We start from the raw sequence: 26,485 nt of genomic DNA, 5'->3' as shown, positions 1-26,485 counted from the left end.
AGGTGGGGCTTTCCTATTTGAGCTGCCGCTGCTTTTACGAGGGCGCTCAGAGTCAGGCTCACTGAGTAGATTTCAGTCCTGGCTCAGACCCAGACCAGTCACGTGATAGCTCAGTGGATGCTTACTGATCGCTCTTTCCAAGGTTGATCTCTTTGATTACTCAGAGGCTGCCCAGGGGCATCTATTGAGCACTCAGTCTACGCTCAGACTATGCCTAAATAAGCACCTTGCCCTACAATACTATTCACTTTGCGACCACTTTTTGATGGCCCTCGATTTTCATCATGCTCCTATTTCCAGAGGTTTATGATCTTCTAATTTCATTCCGCTCTCGAAAATAGCGCACTTAAGCAAGATAACGCTATAAAAGAGGTAGAAATGAAGAGTACTACTACAAACCAAGCCGCGACCAAAGGCCTACTACCAAAGCTTGTATACACTCTTAAACTTTACAAACTACCCTATATAGCCGATTCAATGGACTCGTGAATTGCCGTTATGGTGGCGGAAGCGCATACTAGGAAAACGAAGGCAAGCTAAGCTTTTATCAATATGCAACTCTTGACTTTGGCTATCATCGGACGTACAGATGAAAGAGAACTTGTTACTAGCCTAGCCACCAGGAAGTCGTAGGAGTACTGACAATGCTTTTCCATTGAGAAACCATCCACATAGCCTCTAATGCGATTGCTATAGCAGTATCTGTTGTTCCCATAATATATGCTAGGGTAGAGAAGTGCGATATTCCATGATATACTTTGAGGACCCTTTTCAGGTTGATTGAAACCAGTGTACCAATTTCATTAGAAACTAGGCTAAGGAGGCTTGATAGATCGAATGAAAACGAGTTGCTAACCCTAGAGCAGTTGGAGGACGTAGAGCCACGATTTGACTGGTAATAGCTCCGGAGCCCGACAATATAGCTAGTAAAAGGTGGGTCTTCAAGTGTTCCGTCAAATATTACGCACGCTCTATAGCTTTTGCTTCATTCCCCGTGGCGCTAGTGGCCTACGCAACGCTGCTAGTAAGGATATTTGTAGCGGTCCCAGCCATATCGGCTGTGTCATCAGCTAGATTAGGGTTACTTATTCCACTGACACTGATTGATCGACGAATATGGAGCGCTTTTAGCTTCATAAAAGTCGGTTAGGTTTACCTGGAGCTTTCAGTAAACCAAGCCATGCGATTTATTCGAGTGACATCTCACCTTCATAAAATAGAAACTAGAGGGAGAGGACGTCGATATGCATCCATCGAAAATGAATGCTAGAGGTATCACTGCAAAGATCGAGAACGCCAATGCTACGAAAACAAGCATTGGCCGTTTTTCACCGTGAGCCAACATTGGAGTGAACCTTTATTTTGGGCCAGACTTCCGACGATTTGAAAATTTGTACCATGTTCTTGCTTGCGTGGCTGTCTTTATATAAATGTAGAATGGTTGGATCGAGGCAGGGAAAAATTGGCAAAAATACTAGGCGATCTGGGAACATGGAGCGGAAGGGCGATATTCATTCGCCTATCGGAGAAAGACACCCTCACTTGTGGGCCACTGCAAGCCAAGAACAAGACCCCGGCGCTCGTCTTGCATTCAGAATTTCAGTGAAACGCACGAATGGCAACGAGACATCTGTGGTTTATCCCACTTCGCGGTCCTTCCAATCATGCTGCGGTGCTAATGCCCTAGTGGAAGAACTTGAAGGCCATAGCTTTGTTGACATCTGTCAAAGGCCCCGAAGGTACATGTACATCGACCGTAGGTGTCGGGGGATGATCCAAGCTCATCCGGTATTGAACGCCTTTGTTGGTGGGGCGTACACTGATGGCAACGGAGAAGTCATCCAAAAGATCCCGGGGAAAAGGAAAAGATCGTGATACCAAGTCGGTGCGGCGATACTATCGATGTCGAGCCTGGCGTGCCTTTAGGTCCAATAGGAGTTAGTTTTCTCAAGAATGCGTTTCAATGCTGACGAATTGACTGTTGCTCTTTATCTTAAGCCCTATTCCATCAGAGCCGTGATAGGGCTCATGGTCGGTCGGGCGACGACAAATGAGTGGAGGGTACTTACTATCTAGATCTATCACTCGCATTCTTCCAAGGTCAGTATCCTTCCCAGATGTGGTAATATCCACAGAGTTGATCTAACACGCCCTTCGATATATTTTTTGCTAATCGGATTGCAATGAACTAACTTGAACCTTTGCTTTTCAAGGTTATCCCGTTTGGCAAACACCTTTATTCTTTGTACTTTCCCTCTAGACTTCCGTTCACTTTTGCTACGTTTACAAGGCCGAACAACCTACCTAGGTACATTCAATGTTAGGCAAATGGAACATCGGTTATTTCATGACTTTGGAATATGTGATTTCTTGTAGCGTTGTCAAAATCATCCAATCCGTCAGTTTGGCCGAGTGGTTAAGGCGTTAGACTTGAACTGCCTGGACTATGTCCTCAATATCTCATAATCTAATGGGTTCGCCCGCGTAGGTTCGAACCCTGCAGCTGACGATTATCTTTTTTTTTTGCCAACTCGCCATATTGATGATCAGCTGGCATATGGACCATGCTATAGCTTCATAGGCGAGTTTCTTAACCTCGAGAATATTGTTGTTCAGAGACTACAAGGAACAAATATATTAAATACAAACACTGTTGTGGCACGTGGTTCACGCGATTTAAATGGGGAATGACTCCCGAGCTGGTGGGTCTTGTCACCTTGTTGCCTGCGACCAACTTCCGTGCGACGTTTCATCTGTGTCTATCTATATTTACTTCTAACGTTAGTCCTACAACCACACCCAGGATAAAATACTTCATAACTTTCGATCTATTGAAAGCTATTATGAATTCGCAGACGACGGGTGAGAGAAGGTGATACTGACATGGTGTTATCGGTACAACCCCAATACAACATTGAAAAACACTTCGAACATTGTATCAAAAGTACGGAAAACCTTCGGAGACCACCTGTAAAAGAAAACAGGCTAGGTACAACTGGTCTTTAGAAAAGGATGATCGATGGTTCCCTTCGTGTGCAACGGCCTCCAAGAATCCATTGCGGGGACTGATTGGCTGATCAGGCCTTTTCAGCATCCTCAAGTGCCACCTCCGAATGCTTTGTATCTTCATCGATCGACTTAGTGTGGTGGATCTCAGAAACAGAGGCTGTGCGGAGTTCAGAACGGTAAGCAGGGCTCTTCCAAGCCTTCGGAACATTTTCATAGAGCTCATTGACCTGCTCAAGGGCCAACCCCTTAGTCTCATAGATCATGGTGTATACGAACACGAAAGCGATCCAGCAGAAACTACCCCAGATCTAGAACACGTTGGACTGGGTTGGGTTGAGTGCTCCAGTGAGGTATGGCGTAATGAAAGATAGCAGCCAATTGAAGAACTAGTTCGCCGTAGTGGTCATGGAAAGACCTTTCGCACGCGTCTGAAGCGAGAAAATCTCTCCCGTGACAACCTAAGCGCAGGGACCAAATGTGGATGCTGTTGTGGGCGTTAGCAAAGGTTCTCTAGATCGTGATCACGTTCACTTACCGAAGAAAGAGACGTATATGTAAATAAAAGCGAACTGGGCGCATTGTAAAGTGAAATTCGTGATCGGAGTTGCGGCGCCATAGGCCGAAACAATATATTAGGATATACCTATACCGAGTGCCCCTGTTAGAAGAACTAGGCGCCGTCCGAAATAGTCAATTACCCAAAGACCCGGAAGTGTTATAACCACATTGACGCAATTAACGATCACCTACAAAATGAAAGAGTCGGGCAGGCCGTCGACATTCTCGGCAAAGTAGCTTATACCGTAATAGATAATGAAATTGATACCAACGAGTTGTTGGAGTGATTAGAGTACTATTCCAGTAATTGTCGGCTGAAGATGATAGTGACTCTGAATTTTCTATCTACGTTGGATGCTGGCGAGCCTGAACTTGAAAGGATAGAAACAGTCTAGGTGACGTGAATCCGAAGTCCGAGCTTGAAATGTGGTCCCGAACCGTTTGTAGGGTTTACACTGGTTTGTGGCCTTAGGCTTTATATAGGAGTGGATGTCTAAGAACTTCAGGGAGTAACTAGTTAATGTCAAGGCGTACGGTCAAGAAGGCAAAGGCAAGCTTAGCTCAATTTCGAGATAGCTTTTTAAGCAGACTAACCAATTAGATTAGTATAGCTAACTTACCTACTGCCTAGTTATATAATACTTCCAGTTCTAGTTATATATACTAGATACTAAGATACCGAGCGTTTTAAAGGAAACAACACGGTCTAATGATATTCTGCCGTTAGTTTAGCTGAAGGGGTTAATGCAGTGGTTGCGCGACTTAGGTGATTCTCACCCTGGTTCTCACTCCGTTTATAGTGCACTTACCCTTATCACCCCTGGTCGCGCGCCGTAAAGCGGCGCTTCACCCATTTCTCACCCGGGCGACACCCACCGAACTACCGGCCGCATATAAGCCACACGCCGGTGAGTTAGTAGTTGGGTGGGTGACCACCAGCGAATCCTCACTGTTGTATGTTTTTATTTCTACTTTTGTCATCTCCAAGCAGCACTCTGGGAGTGCGGATGGTATGGGTGGTGGTGGTGGTATGGGTTATACGGGGGAGGTGCTAGGTGGTGCAGAACCCAACAGGTCAGTTGTTCTTGTGAAGTTCTAACTGCATACTATCAATCCATATTTGATGTTGTCAGCCACATAAATCATTTATTGACCTCGTCAGCGGGAGCTTTGCGGATGAATTTACTTTCTGCTGTTCAAAAATGCGTATGTGCCACAGCAAGGGGTCGAATCTAATCCGCTGTGATCATCTCTTCATGTCTAGCCTGCCTGCAAACTGAATCTGAGTTGTAATACTGTCTTTATCTGGGGTTCGTTCCCTTGCATTGGAGCATGAAAATAGCGACAAGTTGTCTCAAAATATTGGAGTGCGTATTCGACAATTCAGGTACTGGTAGTCTGCTTTCTTGAAGATCCTAGTGGACAATCCTTTTGCCTCTCGCTCACAGAGGATTGCCCTCCATCTTCAATAGAGAATTGGACGCTGTGACCACCCAAGATATGACGCAAGAAACCGGTGGTCAATTATACGGCAAGCACACCCCTTTCGCCCTCTGCTAACAAGGGAAAAGCCGCTCACCCACGACAACATCCGCGTTCAGCAGGGGGCAGGAGTGTGAATCATCCGCCAAGGGCGATCACTGGAGGGTCATATGATAGATTTGTAGACCAAAGAGGGTCTCAATCTACTAGCGTGCCTGAGTAATACTCAGCATCCACATGTCTGACCGTGAGCATGGTACGTTCGTAACGCTATAGCGCTGGGAGGCTCTCAGTGACCTTGCTAAGCCCCAAGCAAATTTTTGTTCAATAGTAGGAGGTAAAGAAAAAAATGATTCAAGCACCCAACCAGCCATGTCTGTAATAGTCAATAGAAGACCATGTTGCCACAAGTACTGAACGTATACCTATGACATCACTAAAAATTTAGGTTCAGCGCAGAGCTTTTCCGTGGGCTCGGGACAATCTTAATTTTAAGGTTAGAGAAGATTCCCTGTCATTCCACCAAGGTATTAGTTATCAGCCCACTTATTGAGCACAATGATTATTATATCTATCCCGAGTTAAACCCGACCAAGGGTCGAAAGTCTCCGACAAGCTTTGACATCGGAGGAATTCCACCCCTTGCGCCAGGCCGAATTTCTGATTTGTGGAGCTTTGCTCGGAGGATTGCCTTCTGTGGTTTAGCTTGACATAAAATTCGCAACGAGTTCCATAGATATTCCAGAAGACGGATGGCTCGGCAATGGTAGTGATTGGGCCTGATAGCTATTCACAACGTGCTGCAGAATTCTCTAGAACAACTCTAATGCGTTTGATCATCTTGTGATCCACACCCAGCAGAGATTTCGTTGGCTCTCTCACGTTGAGAACTGACGGAAAACGGCACACTTACCTCGGTAGGAGCTAGATGCCGATAAATCCAAGACATGAAGTTGGAGAAGAATTTGGTTTAAAAGGAGTGCCATCCGTCTTGTGCTCTTAGTGCCATTATCGAATACCGCATTCCTCCATCCTTCTGCAAAATCACATTTCCACATCATCAAAATGAGCGTAACTTTCGAGGTTTTCCGCGGCTCCAAGGAGGGCAAGATCGTGGCCGATAAGACCACCCGCACTCTACAGCCCAGCGAGGTCTACATCGAGACAACACACTCCGGTCTCTGCGGTACCGATGAGCACTACCTCTCTTCCGGCATGGCTCTCGGCCACGAGGGTGTCGGTATCGTTCGCCAAGTCGGCCGGGATGTCACCAACGTAAAGGTTGGAGCGCGTGTCGGATACGGATACACTCACTACGTTTGTGGCAACTGTGAGAAGTGCTTGACGGGTACGAATTCCAACCTTAAAAGGAGATCAACATCATGCTAACAGTAAAAATTAGGCTGGGACCAATACTGCGAGAATAAGAAGGAATACGGCTCACACGACCATGACCTGGGCTCTTTCAGTGGCGGCACCGTTTGGGACGCCGGATGCGTCGTCCCCATCCCGGACGGTTATGACTCCGCTGATGCGGCGCCCTTGATGTGCGCCGGCGCGACTGTCTGGACCTGTCTGACAGAGTACGGCGTTAAGCCGACGGACCGGGTGGCTATTATGGGTATCGGTGGTCTGGGCCACCTGGCTATCAAGCTCGCCTCCGCGATGGGCTGTCATGTCGTTGTCTTGTCCAGCTCGGAGGCGAAGCGCGAGGAGGCCTTCGGATTCGGCGCGTCCGAGTACCACGTCTTCCGCAAGGGTGAAGAATTGAAGGACTTCAAGCCTGTGAACCACCTCCTGCTCTGCGGCAGCGCCAACGTCGACTACCCCAGCCTCATCCCGCTTATGGATGTGCATGGCTCAATCTATCCCTTGACTGTTGACTTTGCTCCTTCAGCCGTTCCCCTGCTCTTCATGAACCTCAAGGGTATCCGTATCCAGGGTTCGCTTGTTGCATCGCGCAACAGTCTGCGCACATTGGTCAAGTTCGCTGCCGATAAAAAGATTACCCCGACTACCATGACCTTCCCCTTGACCAAGGATGGTGTCGAAACTGCCATGCAGGCATTGCGTGATGGAAAGATGAGATACCGTGGTGTTTTGGTTCGGGAGTAAATGATCATTATGATGATGATGAGAATCGATAGACAGGCCTTTAATAGCCATTATGTATTATATTCACACTATTAGCAGAAAATCCATAGACATTGCAAGTGCAAATGTAACACAAGGGAAAGTAAGCCGATACCTCGTTGAGAATGTATCCTTAACATCATGGCGGTCGATGTAGCCGACAATAATGAACCTGTACTAGGTAGGGCCAGCATATAGACATTTTTGGCAATTTTATTAGCAGAAGAATCATGAAGTGGCAACGGGAAGAGACATTTATTTGACTGGAGGGGTACAGTCTTCAGAACGTGCCCAGACCACCACTGGAAGTTCAATCCCTGGGCTTCTTATTAGGTTGTTCGTCGGGTTCTCAAAAGCAACCAATGGAGCAGGAAGTCAGACAGATACGAATAACTGCCTGACAGAAGATAGCTCCCACCTGAAAGCTCGACAGGTCCGGAATGTCGAATTGGCTGACATTTAGTATCCAAATTGCCTTTCAAGTCCGCCAAACCAATTAGGCAGACATCAACATCAACCCCTTAGTGTAGCCCCACCTCGACGGGGCGGTGAGGAAATGCACTATTGATGTCCTCCTCGAGGTGAGGGGTTTATATAGTTAATATATATATTTCTCTTCATGCGGATACTCAGTAATTCTCCTAGGTGCAAATTCACTGTCCATAGGTCAGATTGGATATTTTTAGGGTAATTTTGTATTGAATCTGCCATCATGATGCTAAAATCAGTATAATATCTACTTAATTCCTACTTCTTACTATGATAATATAATAATACTGAATATACAGGTTGGTACATGCGCAAAATACAGCCATTAATCAGCTACTTTATACGTGCCAAGACTATATTTGTGCACAGAAATGGGCATTGATGGGGGTTGGTCTGGCTTCGAAGCCACAACCCATAGCCCACTGTGGGTTGGTCTATGGGTTGGGGGCTTGGGCCCATTGATGGGCTATCCAGAGGTCTAGGCCAAGGGTTCGACACGATCGTGGATGGTCATGTCGCCAAGTCGAGATCTACCACACCATTTTTCAGCTACCTATGTTGTATGTCCCCGGGACTGGAGACATCCCGCGGCCTATAGCACAAGCGTAAAGAAAGGCACCGGTGATTTTCCGACGTTTCGCAATATGTATCATGACCGGCCCACTGGTGACAACGATGACAAGCACCACGGATGTGCGCGGAGTCTTGGTGCCTATCACCAATTTATGTATTAGCACAGAACCTTGGAATTGTTATTTGTTTTGATTTCGACATTCTGCTGTTGAAGATCTGAGATTACCTCATGGATTAAAAACGAGTTTACATGAAACTAAGCTAAATGCGGAAGGTGAAGGTGAGACAAGGTTTGTCATGATATCAGCACTGTTATGGTCCAATGATGGCTGCTCAAGTGGAGCCAATAGCTCAACTCTAATTCTATTATAATTACCCCATTGGGGTTTAGCCTCAAACCCACCCCACAACGATCGACCGTTGGGCCGTTCAAAACTCACCCCTTTCCCGAGTCTCCCTCTGCCTTCTGAGATCCATTGTCTTCAGTTCAAGATTCTCTCCAACTTCCACTCCCCACTATGTCCACCTTCCTTGTTGTATGAACGGCTTCGGCCCGCAACGTAACTCATCAATTCGAGCATCTTTCTCCTCCACTCATCTCTGGCTCGAGCTTCGCCATTCACCACAATGGCAGGTGAATCGGGACCTGTCGAGGTATCTCGGCCGATCGCAATGGTAATTGCAGGTCTCTTTGCCCTGGCATGTTGGAACGTGCTCCAAATTCTCGTTTCCATATTCAATACCTTTAAACGCCGTCACGGCCTTTACTTCTGGAGCATGGTGATCGCTACCTTGGGAATTCTTGTCCACGCTCTTTCGACATTTCTTCGTTTCTTCAATCTTGCTCCCAATTTCCCGATGTGTGTTTTGATCTGCATCAGCTGGTATTCTATGGTTACTGGACAGTCTGTGGTACTATACTCACGGCTACATCTGGTCACAAACTACGATTCCTACTCCCGCTGGGTGCTAGGCATGATCATCTTCAACTTCTGCGTCCTGCATATCCCTACCACTGTTCTTTTCCTTGGGATTAATCTTGATGTCGAAAGCTTTGTTCGTCCATTTGATATATACGAGCGTGCCCAATTGGCTGGTTTCGCCGCCCAAGAGACGATTATTAGTGGTTTATACATCTGGGAGACTATGACCAGCCTGAAACCTGTTTTAGCGATGAAGGGTCATCGGGGTCAGACAGTCGTTACCAACCTTATCGTCGTCAACACTCTCGCAGTTCTATTGGACGCAGCCCTCTTGGCAACAGAGTATACCAACCACTTCGACGTACAGACTACTCTCAAGCCAGTCGTCTACAGTATAAAGTTGATGATAGAGTTCACAGTACTCAACAGTTTGCTTCTTGTGATCCGCGCAAATCCATCGGCTATTGAAGACATCGAACAACTACATGATGACCTTCACATCGACACAGGATGGAGTGGGACGAACCCCATCGGCGATGTAGGAAAGTCCGATCAAGATCAAGGGGTTCAAATATCACCTGCAAGATCAGTCCCCTCTTGGGTTTCGTTCGACCGTCAGGTCAAGCCCGCTTGAGAGATTTCTGTACTATGATTGGTTTCAATGTCATGTTTATCAAGATACCCCCTATATTCGTCAAATTAGCTTAGCATAGCCGTGGTTAACATTTGTCCTCATTACTTTGTATATATATATATATATATATATATGTGCTCTTGAGTCACTACAAAATACATAGATACGTGATGAATGGAAGGACCGGTGGACCTCGGCATTGCCGATCAATTGCCTTCCCCGCACTTTACTCTGAATAATCCCGTCTTTTTACCGAGTCTCATTCGGTATTTTATCTTTCCCCTCACCACCCAATTTACATAGCAACGACGTTTTTGCACCATGCCTGTCGCTACCCTCCACCTCCTTACCCTTGTCAAGACCACAGATGCACAATCATTCCTCCAGCAACTCAGGCAATCGCCAAGCACTCGAGTCATCGTCGCCTCGCGTCCACGTCATGTCGTAATCCATCCAAATGTATTAGACAACAACCCTCTCACCTCAACTCCATGGGACTTGCTAGTGCTCCTCCAAATCGCCCAGCCAAACGAACAAGACCCAATCCCAAGCGCTCTGCGCGGGTTAATCACGAACGAATACAGAATAACCACTGGAATCCCATCGAAGCTCCTCTCAGACTATCAGGCTAGAGACTCCCGACTTAAGAACGATGCGTCATCCATACCTCTCACAGGTTCTCTGGACAAGGTTGTCCGCGAGGGCAGCAAAGAGACTTCGCAGAGTCTGGAAGTCTCGCCCGAGCTACTGAGATTCATGAATGAACTTTTCAAGACCCATAAGGGACCCGTAACCATGCTAAACCTACTACATTTCCACCATCCTGATGGCAAGAAGAACTATTATCAGTACGGCCAAGCCTTTATTCCTGTCGCAGGGAAACGCGGCGGCAGTGCCAAGTTGGTGGGCAATGTGGTACCGCCAGTGTCGGAGAAGAGTGATTCGCGGGGGGCCGCAGAGTCGGCCGCAGCAGGATTGGTGGAATGAGATTTCTATCGTGCATTATCCTTCTATTCGACATTTCTGTGATATGCTCGCTGGAGAGGATTACCAGGCCATCAATGAGAGATATCGGTTGTCGGTAAGTTCATTGAATGCCCTGCCCACTTTCATTTCGATTGAGTTAGTAGGGTGGAGTAATGACTAATGACTACTTAGGCACTTCGTGATACGTTCTTGCTATGTTCAACGGAGTTTGATGTTGAGGGTCTGGCAAGCTCCAAGATGTGATATACTTCAGGTGAATTGGTTGGATCTATAAAGGCACGAATTAGTATCTCGGGAGGAAAGAGGCACGATAGATATGATTGTGGTGGAGCCAGAGGAGGAATGGAGGCTTACCTGCTATTGTAAATGATTAGAATAATTTTGATGCTTATTAACTAATATTTGAACTATAGTTAGTATACGGCAGCCGAACTATAAAGATATACTATTTCTAGTTGTATGGCCCACCAACCGGGTAATATATAATGGTATAAGGAGAGCAGTCAATAGATAATGCCTCGTGCCTTGGAAAATAGGGCTTCACACTCACATCTTTCTAGCCGCAGCTCAGTCACTTCTTCTCCTGTTCTATCCCAAGATCCCTCGAATATCCTAGGCACAGCCCTACACAAAGCAGCTGAGATTGGAAAAGCTGATGTGGGTCGATGTTTGATCAGTAAAGGGGCGGAGCCAGGAATTGCAGATGCAAATGGGGGTACTCCAAGGAGTGTGCTGAAGTCTTGGGAAACAGGGAAGTGATAGCGGCTTTTCGGAAAAGGGACATTAGCTTTCCTACTACCTACGTAACTGGGAAAGGGAGAAGATACCTACAAAACTAGAAATCTGGAAAGACTACCTAAGCAGTCTACTGAAAAAGACGTACAATTAACATAGACTACCTAGCAGATGACTTTGTTCCACTCGCTCATCCTACCATCCTTATATAACAGCCATCATGACACCATCAAACAGCGTTCTTGATGTCCTCGACCTCCACATGCGCCGTGGCCGTTTTCTTCTCATCGTCCTCATCGAGCTGTTTATGAACAGCTGCAGAAACCTCGTTGGCCTTCTCTTTGTCCTCGAACACTGTTTACGTTAGCTCTGCCTCTTAAAGGAGAGTAGGGAGACCACTTACTGAACGACAGCTCCTCAAGGGTGCGGCCTGCAGTTTCGGGGAAAAAGAAGTAGATAAACACCAGCTCAAATAGCAGCCAGCAGCAGTACACCAGGAGCCACTTCCAGGCAATGCGCGCCAGACCAACGGGGTTCACGTAAGTAGCGAAGAAGGTTGCGCCGCGGCCATAGAACTGGAACCAAGAGAGACCGCGTGAGCGGCCCATGTAAGGGAACAGCTCGATGAGATACGCTTGTTTATATTAGTACATACACATGCGATGAAAACGGATGGGACACCCACTGTATGTTAGAGCGTTATAGCCGAGGTTGTAGGCGGGCGAATAGGCGAAAATGAAGAAGATGGTCGCAACCGCCGCCGATTGAGCCTTTGTGGCCAAGAAGCGCTGCATAGATATGGTCCATGCGATGTACACACACAGCAGGCAGCTTGCGCAAGTCAGGTACATCGGCCGACGCTTGAAGCGCGGCGCCGTCAGTGCCAGCGCAGTACCACAGATGAGACCCCAGCAGGCGATGCCGATGTTGATCTTGGACTTGATCACACCGTCGGTGATTCCGACCATGTTCAAGAGGTCACTGAGATAGTACCTATTACATGGATTAGCGAAGGCGAGAGAAATATATAGGACAGATGCCATAGGGGGATGCTTACGAGATGAGCGTGTTGCCCGACCACTGCGTGAACAGGCCGAGGAAAGCGGAGATGAACAGTCGACGACGCATACCGGCCGTGCGGAACATGTCCCACCAGGTCTGTTTTGACTCTTCGAGCTCCATCTTGATGGTACGCTCGATTTGCGCCAGTTCGGCCTTGACAATGATAGAGCTGCGGTCACCCTCCGCGTGGTACTTGGTGAGGATGTCGAAGGCTTCATCGTAGCGGTCTTTGCTGATCAAGTATCGGGGACTTTCTGGGAGGAACCTGGCCATGTGTTAGTGTAAGTCAGGATAGCGGCGGGGGGCGTCCTACATCACCGTCACAATCTGGACCATCGCGGGAGCGATCTGAAGCAACGATGGAATTCGCCATGCCCAGTCGGACGCAATGGTCACTGTACCCAGGCCTACGGCTGCCGCGATGATCTGACCGATGAAGTAGGAGGAGTTGAAGAGTGAGGTGAGAATCGGTCGTTCCTTGGGGTAACCCAGCTCTCCCAGCAAAGATGACCCTGCGACGATGCAGAAAGGGATTCCGAATCCTAGAATGATACGCGCGACTATGTACATAGCCACTGGGAACCATCAGAGATGTCACGGAAAAGATAAGGAAGGGAGGGAATACCTCCATTGGAGAAGCCCTGGATAAGGGCCCCGACCAAGCTCACGCATGAACCGAACATGATCGTCCATCGTCGCCCGACTCGCTGGTTGACGTACGGCACAAAGGGCAGGGAGACAATAGCTCCTAGGGAGTATGCAGCACCCAGGAAACCCTTGAGGTTCTCTTCAATCACGTATTTGGGGCGTCCATCCACAATCTCATCGGTTTCATGGCCAAAATCTATATCGCACCGTTAGTCTCTTGCCGAGCCCATCCTGAATCAACAAGACTTGCACTTGTTCCAAGTATATACAATCTGGACCGTGTTGATAATCTGCGAGTCGAATCCCGACGTGATCTCGATACCCATACATGCTAGGAACAAGATGAAATAGAGTCGTCTCAGGTTCGGCTTCCTGTACCAAGGCGTATGGTCATTGACAAGCAAGTTAGCCAGCACAGGCTCGGCAACATTCTCCTCGCGCTGTTTTCCCACTAGGACCATGTTGAAAGGCTGATGTTCGGATGCTTAGAGTAGTGCAGATCTGTGGACCCATGAAGACTCCCCGGGACTAATGGTTATATATCATGCCCATTCTACATTCTTTAGCTAGCTCGGTCCGCCACCTTGACCCAGTTCCAAACAGCCATGATCCGCCTGACCCAACAAATTATGCCCAGATGGGATGGATGGCTTGATTCTATCATATCGATGAAGACAATCCGGGTATGATCCCCGCTGGTGGAAATATAGTTTTATCACCCCACGGGGTAGCTAAAGGCGGGGTAAGCGAGCTTCTGGATGGGATAGCCCGATGCCAATCCTACAAGAGGCTTGGCACATCATCTTAACCTAAAAAAAGTATGCAGGGACTTCGCGGAGTCTCCCCGTGAGCCCGCGCCAAGAGTAAGACGACGGTCGTCCTTGCTTCAGTAGTGGGGATGCGTTGCGGATAGATACTGGAAGAGGAACGGGGCTGTAGCAGCTCTCCTGTATGGAGTAATTTGGCTGGGACAAACGGCTTTTACCATTAATAATTTGCTCGTTCCGTGATACCTACTACGAGGTCCATATGTTTGTGCACAGACAACTGGGCGATCTCGGATTAGCCGTATTGTAAGAGGCTGAGAGACGCCCTCAACAGCGATCTCCAGGATAGTTCTCCAATCAACTCGTTCCATTGGTTCCCCATATATTATTATGTATAGAGATCCTGGAAACTGTTACAAAAAAAACGGACGTCCTGTGTTTTGTCCTACAATTCCAAATTGCCATGCATCAACCACTCCAGCAGCACACTTAACTCCTTGATCCCACCGCCCTCCTCGCCCCAGATCTTCAACCGCTCGATCACCACCCGAACACAGTCCGCCCATTCGGGCGGAATGGTCACATATTCTGCTGAGGGACGTTGTCTAATTTTTGCGCGAAATCCCGCAACGAGGCAAAGCGCATGATTAAACCGGACTCGACATGCTCCCCATGACCCCGGATGTCGGAAGAATGGCACTTCGGTCTGGATGCGATAAACTGCCAAAAGTAGCGCCTCGCTAGCTTTGACCCCACACAGTGCCGCCATCCCTAGGTCGAGTGGTACATGTATGCACATATATAGATACGCGCGGCAGAGCAGTTCACGCACCTCGACGTATCGCTCACGGCTTAGCTTCATGAGCTCACCTTCTTTCGGTCCTGGGGCAGACTCAAGAGGCATATTAAAGCGGAGTGTATGTGGCAGACAGTCTACCCACTGCTGGAGTTGACCCTCCAGCTGCGTCAGGGTTTCCGCCAGAGTCCTGATGGTTGGCGGGTCGATATCCGGGGAGAGCACACGAACCGCATTGCGGGCCCGGTTGAGAAGCCTGCGCAAGAAAATCTCGGCCAGATAATAGTAGGAAGATGCTGCTTCGAGGTCTGTAGACGAGGGACTGGAAAAAACCCACCCAGCGGTGTCGTTGGATGGTTGTCTCGTGGGGAAGCTCGGGAGAGAATAGGGAAAGTCGGAAAGGCTGAGGTCACAGGGCGGGAGATCTGTCAGTTCATATCGAACCTCACTATTATATGTAAGCCAATTGTGGGAAGATTTAAAGGTCTGCGGTGTATGTTATACCATTCTGATTTCAAGCACGTCCAGTAGAGTCGCTGCTCCAAACCTGCGCGAGTTAGGCATATCCGCAATGGAGAGATTAAATCACACACTCTCTTCCTGCGCACTTCTAGCAGTTTTTCCCTCGCGGTGCTTCAAGCGATACGTTTGCCACAGTGTGGATGCTGCGCGGAACATTTTCCAGCCCGGAATCGGTTCAATGTTATACTGGTACCAAATTCCATGCGGGAGTTAAACACCCGTATCTGGAAGAAGCTGAGAGGAAGGAGCTCACCCGAATAAACAGAGACACTGCACTCCCAGTAAGGTATCGTCGAGGTACGCAGTGGAGATGCGCTTACGCGCCATGGAGAGGAAGGTCAGTGATTCCTTCATTCGATGCTCCGGAACCGATATCGTCATGTAAGTTACCGGTGGACTGAACGTTGGTTCTACGTAAGAGACCTCGCGCGTTTCATCGTCGGGATAATGGCCCCAGATGGCTGCAAGTGCAAGGATAAGTAGGACCAGGCATGACGAGGCAGACCAGTCAATGCCATTTTCCAGCACTCGAGCGATATAAAAGTCCAACTGGTCAGGGTCAACGATCGGGTTCTTGGTCCAGATCTTGGTCATGAATATCTCGCGCAGTTCGAGGAGCCTTTGCGGATCTAAGCTTGGTAGAGCTGTAACCGCCCATTAGTATCCGAGTCTGGTACATGATGCGCTCAGAAGGCCATACCCGTCTGGAAGCGATCTGGCTTCTCGGAATACGCTGCCATTGGAAAAGTCGATACAGGCTTCTCTTTCGGGAATATAGGCCAGCTGAGAATCATGTCTGACCCGGTAATAGGCGTCTTGAGCGCATCATTGCGTGAGATTGACTCGGGATCTACTTCGTCCACTGGGGATGGCGACGCCTGTTGGGAAAAAAGAGGAGGCCCTCGATTCAAAGACAGGCTCTCTGACAGAAGCCGCTCTTGACGTTCTACTGCCTCTAAGATTCTTGCCCCCCATGTATCTAGGCTTTAGATAAAATTGATCGTCATTAGATGCCTCGGCTAGTGGAAAAATCTCTATGGGAACCGACACTGAGATTGCATCCGTCTCCGGGTACTCGCAGGTTACACCGCGCTGGACACATTTGGCACACACTGGTCGTGCTGAATCGCATCGAGTCTTGCTGAGACGACAGGCATCGCATGCTGTGAGCACCCGAGTATTCCTGCGACGTCGTGTGGTCGGCGAAGGGTCCATTCCTCCTGGTGGGGCTTCCTGCAGTCGGACATGGGGTACTCAAAGAAACATAAAACATAAGTTAAAAGGCTAAGAAGAAACGATGTCGGTGATTGGTGATGTTTAGGCGAATGATGGCTAAATTATCCCTCCAATCAAGCCAAGACAACCTCATTTAGCCGGGGAATTCACCCAAACTCCCCAAATAAAGCCGGAGGAATTCATCCTTACAGTCCCCGCCAATACGAGGTGCTATCCACTTGGAATTTACCCCGTGCCACCACTTCTTGGCTGGAGGTTCCAATCAACACTTCATACGTCCCCTGCTCGCTCTTCCACATGTCCTCGATCTCGTCCCAGAAGCTGGTCGCATAACGGTCCAGCTGAATATTAACCATTTTTTCTTCACCAGCCTGCAGGAATACTTTTTCGAAACCGTGCAGTTCCTTTCTTGGGCGCGGGGTTGGGGATTCGGGAGCAGATATGTACAATTGGAGTATCTGAGCGCCTGCCAGTTTGCCAGTGTTTTTGATTTGCACGGTGGCGACCGTAGGAAGATTCATATTGAATATCTCCGGGGCGACGGTAACAATTGGCGAGACTTTGAAGGTCGCGTATGACAGACCGTGACTACAATACGGTTAGATGAGTTATGGTTAGATCGGACCTGGAGATGAAGGAACCAACTCACCCAAATGGAAAGAGCACTTCTCGTCCGGTCTTCTCGTAAAATCGATAACCTCCATAAATGTCCTCGCCATACAGCACTCGGCCACCAACACTAGCGTAGTTCAGGTAGGCTGGGTTGTGTTTCACATCCACTGGCCAGGATAAGGGCAGCTTTCCGCATGGATTGACATCTCCGAAGAGGACATCGGCAATTCCATGACCCGTCTCGTTACCTCCGTACCAGGCCTGCACAATGCACCGGGCCTTATCGGCCCATGGCATGGTAACTGGAGTACCGGACTGATTGACAATGATAGTCTTATCTGCGGCGGCTGTTAACACCTTCGAGATCAGCTGGTCGACTCCCGGTGGCAGATCCATATGCGTGCGATCAAACCCTTCGGATTCCCAGTCCTTGTTGAGCCCAGTGCAAAGAATGGTGTAGTCAGCCTCTGCGGCAGCTTGCACGGCACTCTCAATCATTTCATCCTGGTCCATTCTTAGACAGGCTCCCAAATTTGCAGCGCCGCCACCGAAATTCACCATCCCCACCGTTTTCATTGTGGTAGTGTTGGCAGAGCCGAACTCAATGCGTATTTTGTATGTAGTCCCAGCAACTAATCCCTTCGATCCAAGCTCCTCAACGGTGCCTTTTCCGAAGAATGCCGTTCCCCGCATTTGACTCGTGGTGTTATTGATCACGAGCTCGTCGTCAATGTAGAGATTTGCGGTACCAAAGACACTCAAGCCAAAGTCCCAAAGCCCGGAGACGTCGGGCGTAAAATCGCCAATCAGTGTGGCCCAGAAAAGCGCTCTGTTGAGACCGGGAGCATCGTAGTCCATGAACTGGAAGGCTGTCATTGATACAGGTTCAGTGCTGATTAAATGTCGTTTCTTTCCCATCGGCTCATTGTAGAACTGGATGATAGCATTACTCAGGAGACGGTCTATCACGGGGAGCATCTTATGGGCGTATGCGCCCACTTTATAGAGCACCTCTGCGTTAGGAAGTGTTTCCCTGCAGGCGTCGTATAGCGAGACAGAGTAATATGGCTCAAGTGATGCACTGCCACCACCTGATATTGCGGGAGTCTTCATGTGAGATCCGATGAGGGCGATCCTTTTGATATCCCTTGGAAGGGGCAGGATACCTTCATTCTTGAGGAGGACGATGCTGTTCGCACAGAGTTTGCGATTCAAAGCTCTATCCTCTGGGAAATCCCGTCCTCGTTCCACTTCTGACACGTGGACCTGACTCGCTTGATTCACGAATTCCAACACCTTTCGTGCTCGGGCATCGATGGTCGATTGCTTGATGAGCCGAGCCTGCACGGCCGATTCGATAAACTTTCCCCGGTATCTGGACACCCCCGGCATTTCAAGATCAAGGCCTGCATTCATTGAGTCGATGGTTGTGTAGGTCCCATACCAGTCGCTCATAACCAGAGGATTCCACTTCCACTCCTCGCGGATCAGATTGAGCATGCGCTCATCTTCCACCACGTGCTTCCCATTGATCTTGTTATACGATGTCATGATCGCGCCGGGCTTCGCATCTCTCGCCACAATCTGGAAGGGTCGTAGGTAGATCTCGCGCAAGGCTCGCTGGGTGACCAAGACATCTACCGCCCGGCGTTCATGTTCCTGATCGTTGCCGACGAAGTGCTTCACCGTGGAAATGACTCCTTTGCTTTCGCATCCGAGGATGATGGATTTGGCTAGAATGCCCGAGAGATGCGGGTCTTCCGCAAACGACTCGAACCCACGGCCACCGAGGGGAGCGCGCTGCATGTTGATCGTGGGACCCAGCCAACAATGCGCCCCTTTCGCAATACATTCGTCACCTAAAAGCTCCCCCGCTTGGTATATCAGATCCCGGTCCCAGGTAGCGCCCAGAGCTGTGCCGCAGGGCAAACATGCGGCGGGGATGCCAGCAAAGAATTTGGTGCCTCGAATACCATTGGGACCATCGGTGGCGCGAATAGAGGGGACGTTGAATTGTGGGATAGGATGTGTGTGCCAGAAATCCGTTCCTGCTCGTGTTAGCGGATGGTGTTCCCAAAGATCACCGCCTCTGTATTACCTGATAAAAGAGCGATCTTGTCCTGCTCGCTGATGTTCGCTAGAACATGTTCTACATCGAATGTCTGTGGCATAATGAGAACTTGGAAAAAAGGAACAACGGCAATAAAGAAAGAAGTCTATGCCTGTGGTCTCAACGTGGAGCGAACAGAAGCAGACCATGCAGCGATTACATATAAGTACCTGCGGAGTCCACCGCTTCGATATTTTTTGCGTCGAACTCATGTTTCGATGGACATTTGGACACTATTTCCCCGAGTTCCGGCATGCTGAGATATCCAACGACGCGTTGACGGCGGAGACTCCCCGACTCGGTGGGGCCTCCCCGCATCTCCCCAATAGCCCTATCCGTGCGCACAATCTATGAAAGGGGTCGCACTCATCCGTCCGGACAGCAGCTAAGTGTCAGCAGCTAAGTGTCGACTGCTAGCATAATGGCTAGGGCATTGACCGCAAATTCCTTCATATCCTCCGCTCTGCTCAACTTCCACGGCCCGTACTGCATCATTTGGAGGAATTTGTGATTTGGAAGCTTCTTCCTGCCGTTCGTAATCCAGTCGAGGTAAGTCTTGTCAAAGATGGCGGCGGTGACATAAAGCTCGGCGCCATCCTGGGAGATCAGGAAGAGAGGCCTACACAAGGCCTAGTATTAGCACTGTATAATATATATGAGGCTGAATCATAGAAAGGCAAGTCTTACCGCTTGGGATCGCCCCTTTGTGTCATAAGCAAGGAAACTACTTCAGCCGCCTCTTGTATCGAGACTTGGGGTTCATGCCGTTCCCTTGATCCTGCTTTGGTCTCAAGGATTATCTTTATTGGCTCTTCTTCCCCCCAAAGTAGCCGTCGATCTGTGCCTCCATTTCTGTACCATTGCCGAACTGAGCCTTGATTGGCTTCCGATGGGGTGTCCAGCGGCTGTGTAAGAGGGGATGTTTGGAGGCGAGCGCAATGAGGAAGGCAACGAGGCTCATATTGACAGAGTCCTCATCAATCAGCCGTTTTGACTTGTTCATGACCTCTTCCTCAAGTAGCGCCGAGGAAATCCGGACCTGCTCAACCACCGGTATCTCAAAGATCCCGGCCCCCAAGGACCTGGGTGATTAGTAGACGGATCGAACTTCCTAGTTGCCGATGGAGTTTTCAGTTGTTGCAAGTAAGCTTTGAACGGGGGGAATTGCTGAAGCCAAGTCTCAGCATCGTCGTAGTATTGGTCCAATTTAAACTTTTTGACCATCTTGCCAGCGTCTTTCTTCTTGTGCTGTGTCCATAAACAACGCAGAAGTAGATATTCTTCTTTGCTGAGCTTTGACGCTGAGTTCCATTGTTGCTGGGCGTGTGGGTCATTGTTTAGTGTTGATTGCTTGACTGCGAGGTTCCAGTGCTCCTGTGTTTTGGGAACACGATGAAAAAACTTCTCTGGAGGCATTGTTGATGGATGCAGGGATTTGGAAGGAGGAGCCTGGAGAAAAGGCAACTGAAACTTGGTATGGGTTTGGCGCGCGCGAGATCAATCGAGTAAAGCAGTAGAAGAAGAGAACGAGCAATAACTGACAATCAGGAGATAAGAGTTTTGAAGTAAGTGAGTGTGAAGTGAAAGTGAGTGTGAAGTGAAAGTGAGTGTGAAGTGAGAACGAGATCAGCAGTAGAGAAGAGGTCGTAGAAGCCTAGGACAGGAGCCTGCACGACAACTGGATTGCAATAATTGCTGGAAGCGTGACATTTGGACCACAAGCTGGTACGTGGTATTCGCTACGGGTTGAAAACACCTTTTAGCTGCACCTTAGCTGAAGGGCTCAAACCGTAGTACTAAAGGTTTCTGAAGAATAAAATGCTCGACTTTGCTATATTTGTTCTGCAAAAGGTCCCTTGGTCAAGTGGACAAATTGGATACGATACCCAGCAAACCAGACTATGTACTAGGTCCGTTAATTTATATCTATTGTACACCTGGGCATGAACTGATAGAGGTTGCATTGCGTTAGTTTTGAGGGATGGAAGACGGAGCTATAGACTAGAAGTACAAAATAATATCTCAAACGAGAGCAAAACCTACAACAGCATTTCCAAAGGGTTGGTCACCTGTCACCCACAGTTCTGGCATACGCAGCTCGTCGCTCTATTCAACCTGCCCTTGGGGTATGGTTGAGGATATCCACCAGTCAATGAGGACCGATACACGTAAAGCCCTGGACGATGTTGAAGGTATTATCACACTGGGAAGCAGCAAGTTTGAGCAGGGCTCTATCATCGATTAAGCTAGCAGCAGCAGCAGCTAGAAATATGTAGGTGAGCTTCATCCTGAAATCGACTCCGAGAAAGTGAGCACATCGGCTTACAGCTTACAAGTAGCAGTTATCGTGCTACAATGGACATAGACCTAAACCTCGATTGATTAGAGATTAAGAGCTCCAGCAATAATGAAATTATGTTCTTGACTTAGCCCAGCTTCGGTAGATATTCTTTTTAGTTAGAGAATTTTATCCTCGTGTTTTTACTAGTACGTTCGCCATACGCCTGATTTCTGTCGAGTCTTTAAAAGAATTCTTAGTGAAAGTATAGGGGATGACCGCGACTTGGAGAAATCGATTAGACAAACAGATAGGATATACGGGGTAGATCATTGAAGCATAGGGTGGGAGTTGTATTGGGAAGACACTATATAGCTTCTGAGGAGTCACGCCTAAGGCACAAAGGCATACACAACACAAACACTGATGATGATGATGATTTTCTTTCATTTTTTTCTCATCACTCCATCACCCTTCCTTCATTTCTCGCACCTGTCACATTTCCTTTTTCCAACATTCCAATATTCCATATTTCGAAGTCCACCTCCCTATTGAGCATCATCGCATTCACAAAGCGCCAGGAACCATCTAACTCTTCATCCACGTCACCGGAAATCGCCCACGCCACCAAACAACCCCGAAATCTACACATCATGCCATCCCATCCCGAGGAAAGCCACCATGTAGATTTGGTAATCCACATACTTACAGAACTCGGATTATCCGAACAGTCAACATTCAAGAAAGTCGATCTTGAATGCCTTGGGGTCACAGTCGACAGGTTTGAGGCTACAGACTCCAATTTTCTCGATGATAGAAAGAAGTGTCTTTTCAAGCCTTTTCACCAGAAGCTCATCAAAAGATGGAAGATCCCGGATAGCGAGGCCGCGTACGAATCTGTGCACGACCCCCTAGATATCCAAGATATGGCTCGAAACTCGCGCCTTGCTTCCAACCCAAGCGAATCTGAGATAGCGGACGCTACAGCGGATGTTATTGCATATCTTACGACAAATATCACTTTTCTACGCGAAGGAAGAAGTAAGATACCGTTGGCGCAGCAGCTTGGGTGGTCTGATATTGAGTGAGTGTCGCTTCTTATGCTTATAGCAGGCAACTAATGTTTTACTTAGCTATGAAGAATTTACAGGCGGACACGGAGGATTACTATCATCAACGCCTGGTAGATATAAAGGGAAGAACTTCCCTGGTTGGGACTTCCAGTGGCTACAAGAATGGTGGACGAAGGACTCATCGGAGAATGATATATTAGCTGGACCCTCGGCTAAAATACTCATTTTCACTGATGGAATTGGCAAGGAGGACCGATTACTCCTTAGTGAGTTTGGGGCAATAGTTCAGGTGATCATGTTTCGCCGAATACAGCCCGAGTTCAAACACCACCATATCTTCCCAGTACGTTATGCCGTACTTATATTGCGTCTTAATAATTACTAATTAGGATAGGTCCTAATGCTCTCGTTCTTCGGGCCTCGACATGGGAGGATCCTCCAGGCCTGTTACGATTCGCATTCTCAACAACTCGAACTACGCATCTCACCAATCTTCAGTTTTCTCGAAAAGGACAACGAGTCTTTCGATCTCTTTTTACGATTCATGGCAAGCTCCCCGCCTGAGATAATGGATCTTGACCTTTCCGAACTTTCACTCCAATCACGAGCGACAACACGAGCTGCTGCATGAGATTAGGCGTTGACTAGCGCTGGTACTTTTCAAGTTCGACCTTTTCGTGTCTACCAGCAATACTCCCTTTATTAGATCTGTGATACGGGGTGCCAAAGAGAGGGTAGCATATGTAAAGATTCCTTGTGACTTCGACTACCACTGCTGGGCGGCGACTATGGCACTTGGCTGTCAGCAAAATTTAGTTTTTTAAGTATCACATTAAAATTCCAACCTTTTTTTAATAGGACGCTAGCGTGTTACATTTTATTGACGTAGCTTACTCAGCCTGCTCACTCAAGCGGATCAGAGCGCTCAGGTGACGATCAGAGCATCCCTGGATGCTCCCGCCCGAGCAGCCGGCAGGGGTGTGCTCAGATCTACTCAGTGAGCAAAAAGCGGCAAGGTCTCAGTCCTAATACGGAAAGAGATCGCTAAGTACCTAGGTAGTGGCAGAGGAAGTCAAGTACATAAATACATACTTCAGACCCCATACTTCAGACTCCAAACTTCTTCACTTTTGTTTATTCAATCTACAAAACAACTATCATGGATATCGTTCTTTTGGTAACAGGTCAGATCCTGTGCATTGCATACTATACCTCCGGACTTGTTTTGGTGTCAATCGTCCTGAATGTGATCAACCAACTTGTCTTTTACAACAGAAAAGAACCCCCTGTTGTCTTTCACTGGGTTCCTTTTATTGGAAGTACAGTTGCCTATGGCATGGATCCGTACCAGTTCTTCTTCGCTTCTCGTGCCAAAGTGTGTATATAATGCAGCCCTTGATACTTCCAAAGTGAAAGACGACACCTACTAACGAACAGCAAGTACGGCGACATCTTCACCTTCATTCTGCTAGGCAAGAAAACCACTGTATACCTCGGCGTTGAAGGCAATGAGTTCATCCTCAATGGAAAGTTGAAAGACGTCAATGCCGAAGAAGTCTACGGCAAGCTTACAACACCCGTCTTCGGATCTGATGTTGTCTACGACTGTCCCAACTCCAAACTCATGGAGCAAAAGAAGGTATACATCCTTCCGATCACTCATCACACCTCTAATACCCAGAGCTAATACGGAACCCCTTGAAACCAGTTCATCAAATATGGCCTAAGCCAAGAAGCCCTAGAATCTTACGTCCCCCTAATCGCCGACGAAACAAGCGCCTACATAAAATCATCCCCAAATTTCAAAGGCCAATCCGGTACCATCGATCTCGCCGCCGCCATGGCCGAGATAACGGTCTTCACAGCAGCCCGTACCCTCCAAGGCGAAGAAGTACGCTCCAAGATGACCTCCGAGTTCGCCGGGCTCTTCCACGACCTCGACCTAGGCTTCACCCCAATCAACTTTATGCTCCCCTGGGCACCACTTCCTAACAACCGCAAGCGCGATAAAGCACACGGACGTATGCGCGAGATCTACCTGGACATTATCCAAGCGCGACGGGAAGCCGGAGAAGAAGACAACGTCAACGCCAGAGACAAAGCCAAGGGAACAGACATGATCTCGAACCTGATGCGCTGTGTGTACCGCGACGGGACTCCAATCCCAGACAAGGAGATTGCACACATGATGATCACCTTGCTGATGGCGGGGCAGCACTCGTCGTCCGCGATTAGTTGCTGGATACTTCTCCGACTCGCGTCTCAGCCCGAGATGACGGAGAAGTTATATGCTGAACAAATCAATAACTTGGGCGCTGATCTGCCGCCGCTGCAGTACAAGGATATGGATAAGCTTCCATTACACCACAATGTGATTAAAGAGACGCTGCGTATCCACACGTCTATTCATACGCTTATGCGGAAAGTGAAGAATCCCATGCCGGTGCCTGGGACCGAGTTTGTTGTTCCGCCGTCTCATACCCTGCTCTCTTCTCCTGGTGTTACAGCGCGGGATGAGCGGTATTTCCGTGATCCGTTGCGGTGGGATCCGCATCGCTGGGAGAGTCGGGTTGAGGTTGAGGATTCTTCTGATACGGTGGATTATGGGTATGGGGCTGTCTCCAAGGGAACACGCAGTCCATATTTGCCGTTCGGGGCTGGTAGACATCGTTGTATTGGGGAGAAGTTTGCGTATCTTAATTTGGAGGTTATTGTTGCCACGCTTGTGAGGGAATTCAGGTTTTTCAATCCTGAGGGAAGGGAAGAGGTGCCGGGCACGGATTACTCGGTGAGTATTTTCAAAAGGGTTGATGTGGATATATGGCTGACTTCCTTTCTAGTCTCTCTTTTCACGCCCTTTGCAACCGGCGACTGTACGATGGGAAGTCCGGTCATAGGGCTGGAAACCGATACTGTTAATCTTGGTCTCATCTCGGTAAATCAAGTTGTTATTGTGAAAGGTGTCTGAAGGTTTGTATCTTGAAAGAAGGAAGACGATCATACTTTCACAAAAGCTGTATCAATAACCGGCAGTCTATCATCTAAGTATTGACTTTATAACATTATTCTTCAAATTATTCGATTTACCTAATGGGTCTGCTATCCTCCGCGGATTTATTAATAGTATCCTCGCATGGATTGAGGGCCAATACCGTGCTTCCCGCGGATTCGAGATGTCTCTACGTAGTACGGTGTACCATAAAGTTCATAAAATTCTCGAGAGAACCCAAAGCAAACGGTGTGTTCGACCAATCCATTTTATCTATGAAATATACTGATATCGTTTTACCAGCCACCGCGGGCAGTATGAGGCTGTGAAGGGTAAGGTAAATCACCAATGAGCAACACTCAACGGACTGTTCGCTACATCCATGATATCCTGGCAGCTTACTACGCAGTGGCATCCAAGCGCTTCGTTAACAACATCTGCATGCAAGCTACCGGCTACTGTCTGCTCACAGGACCACGCAAGCCGCTTGGGCTTTTCTCGCCCTAGTTTGTTGAACTTGCGGACCTGGCGGAATAAGGGGGTCGCATGTCACGTGACCCAGTTCTAGCTGCTAAAAAAATAGTGGGGCGGTGAGGGTCCCAAATTTCAATGTACCCCGGCAGAATTTCTCTACCCAATCAGATCCATTCCTAGCATCTATACATCTTACCGTTCATACATATCTGTTGAACAATCTCCCATGCATGCATACATGCATGTTTGCTACAGACTGAGCTCTTTGTTTGCTATTTGTTATTTGCTATAATTGAGCAATGTTTAGATGGTTTAGCAGGGTATATAACCCCCTGCATTTCTAGTTTAATCAATTATTGATTCTTCCCTTGCTTTCTCCCCACTTGGTAGTAATC

At 48.2% G+C, this 26,485-nt stretch overlaps 10 protein-coding genes across 10 annotated transcripts; 5 read left to right on the top strand and 5 right to left on the bottom strand.

Moving 5' to 3' along the window:
* Nucleotides 1-3,077: 3,077 nt before the first annotated feature.
* N7516_003635 (uncharacterized protein) lies at nt 3,078-3,272 on the bottom strand (the record flags this gene model as incomplete). The annotated part of the gene is made up of 1 exon (XM_057216355.1): nt 3,078-3,272. The coding sequence occupies one exon, from the start codon at nt 3,270-3,272 to the stop codon at nt 3,078-3,080; it is 195 nt and encodes a 64-aa protein (XP_057078238.1).
* A 2,842-nt stretch (nt 3,273-6,114) lies between these two features.
* Nucleotides 6,115-7,164, top strand: N7516_003634 (NAD(P)-dependent alcohol dehydrogenase; the record flags this gene model as incomplete). Its single annotated transcript, XM_057216354.1, has 2 exons — nt 6,115-6,397; nt 6,452-7,164. The coding sequence occupies 2 exons, from the start codon at nt 6,115-6,117 to the stop codon at nt 7,162-7,164; spliced, it is 996 nt and encodes a 331-aa protein (XP_057078237.1).
* A 1,707-nt stretch (nt 7,165-8,871) lies between these two features.
* N7516_003633 (uncharacterized protein) lies at nt 8,872-9,801 on the top strand (the record flags this gene model as incomplete). Its single annotated transcript, XM_057216353.1, has 1 exon — nt 8,872-9,801. One exon carries the CDS (start codon nt 8,872-8,874, stop codon nt 9,799-9,801), a length of 930 nt encoding a protein of 309 aa, XP_057078236.1.
* A 321-nt stretch (nt 9,802-10,122) lies between these two features.
* On the top strand, nt 10,123-10,788 carry N7516_003632 (uncharacterized protein; the record flags this gene model as incomplete). The annotated part of the gene is made up of 1 exon (XM_057216352.1): nt 10,123-10,788. One exon carries the CDS (start codon nt 10,123-10,125, stop codon nt 10,786-10,788), a length of 666 nt encoding a protein of 221 aa, XP_057078235.1.
* Nucleotides 10,789-11,752: 964 nt separating this feature from the next.
* Nucleotides 11,753-13,694, bottom strand: N7516_003631 (uncharacterized protein; the record flags this gene model as incomplete). The annotated part of the gene is made up of 7 exons (XM_057216351.1): nt 11,753-11,877; nt 11,927-12,157; nt 12,209-12,516; nt 12,581-12,850; nt 12,899-13,160; nt 13,211-13,429; nt 13,475-13,694. The coding sequence occupies 7 exons, from the start codon at nt 13,692-13,694 to the stop codon at nt 11,753-11,755; spliced, it is 1,635 nt and encodes a 544-aa protein (XP_057078234.1).
* Nucleotides 13,695-14,445: 751 nt separating this feature from the next.
* On the bottom strand, nt 14,446-19,337 carry N7516_003630 (uncharacterized protein; the record flags this gene model as incomplete). The annotated part of the gene is made up of 7 exons (XM_057216350.1): nt 14,446-15,244; nt 15,572-15,962; nt 16,019-16,302; nt 16,432-16,551; nt 16,744-17,142; nt 17,204-19,214; nt 19,265-19,337. The coding sequence occupies 7 exons, from the start codon at nt 19,335-19,337 to the stop codon at nt 14,446-14,448; spliced, it is 4,077 nt and encodes a 1,358-aa protein (XP_057078233.1).
* A 338-nt stretch (nt 19,338-19,675) lies between these two features.
* On the bottom strand, nt 19,676-19,989 carry N7516_003629 (uncharacterized protein; the record flags this gene model as incomplete). Its single annotated transcript, XM_057216349.1, has 2 exons — nt 19,676-19,895; nt 19,964-19,989. The coding sequence occupies 2 exons, from the start codon at nt 19,987-19,989 to the stop codon at nt 19,676-19,678; spliced, it is 246 nt and encodes an 81-aa protein (XP_057078232.1).
* An 89-nt stretch (nt 19,990-20,078) lies between these two features.
* Nucleotides 20,079-20,692, bottom strand: N7516_003628 (uncharacterized protein; the record flags this gene model as incomplete). Its single annotated transcript, XM_057216348.1, has 2 exons — nt 20,079-20,358; nt 20,433-20,692. 2 exons carry the CDS (start codon nt 20,690-20,692, stop codon nt 20,079-20,081), a joined length of 540 nt encoding a protein of 179 aa, XP_057078231.1.
* Nucleotides 20,693-22,207: 1,515 nt separating this feature from the next.
* Nucleotides 22,208-23,258, top strand: N7516_003627 (uncharacterized protein; the record flags this gene model as incomplete). Its single annotated transcript, XM_057216347.1, has 3 exons — nt 22,208-22,638; nt 22,688-22,970; nt 23,022-23,258. 3 exons carry the CDS (start codon nt 22,208-22,210, stop codon nt 23,256-23,258), a joined length of 951 nt encoding a protein of 316 aa, XP_057078230.1.
* A 468-nt stretch (nt 23,259-23,726) lies between these two features.
* Nucleotides 23,727-25,524, top strand: N7516_003626 (cytochrome P450; the record flags this gene model as incomplete). Its single annotated transcript, XM_057216346.1, has 4 exons — nt 23,727-24,002; nt 24,069-24,266; nt 24,336-25,415; nt 25,468-25,524. Coding segments are annotated over 4 exons (1,611 nt in total), but the record flags the coding sequence as incomplete, so codon positions are not given.
* Nucleotides 25,525-26,485: the final 961 nt, after the last annotated feature.

Source organism: Penicillium verrucosum (genome assembly GCF_028828655.1).
Source record: "Penicillium verrucosum strain IBT 35672 chromosome Unknown utg000001l_segment0_segment0, whole genome shotgun sequence".
Lineage (NCBI taxonomy): Eukaryota > Fungi > Ascomycota > Eurotiomycetes > Eurotiales > Aspergillaceae > Penicillium > Penicillium verrucosum.
Note: the sequence above shows the minus strand (reverse complement) of the source record. Positions and strands in the feature narration are given on the sequence as shown.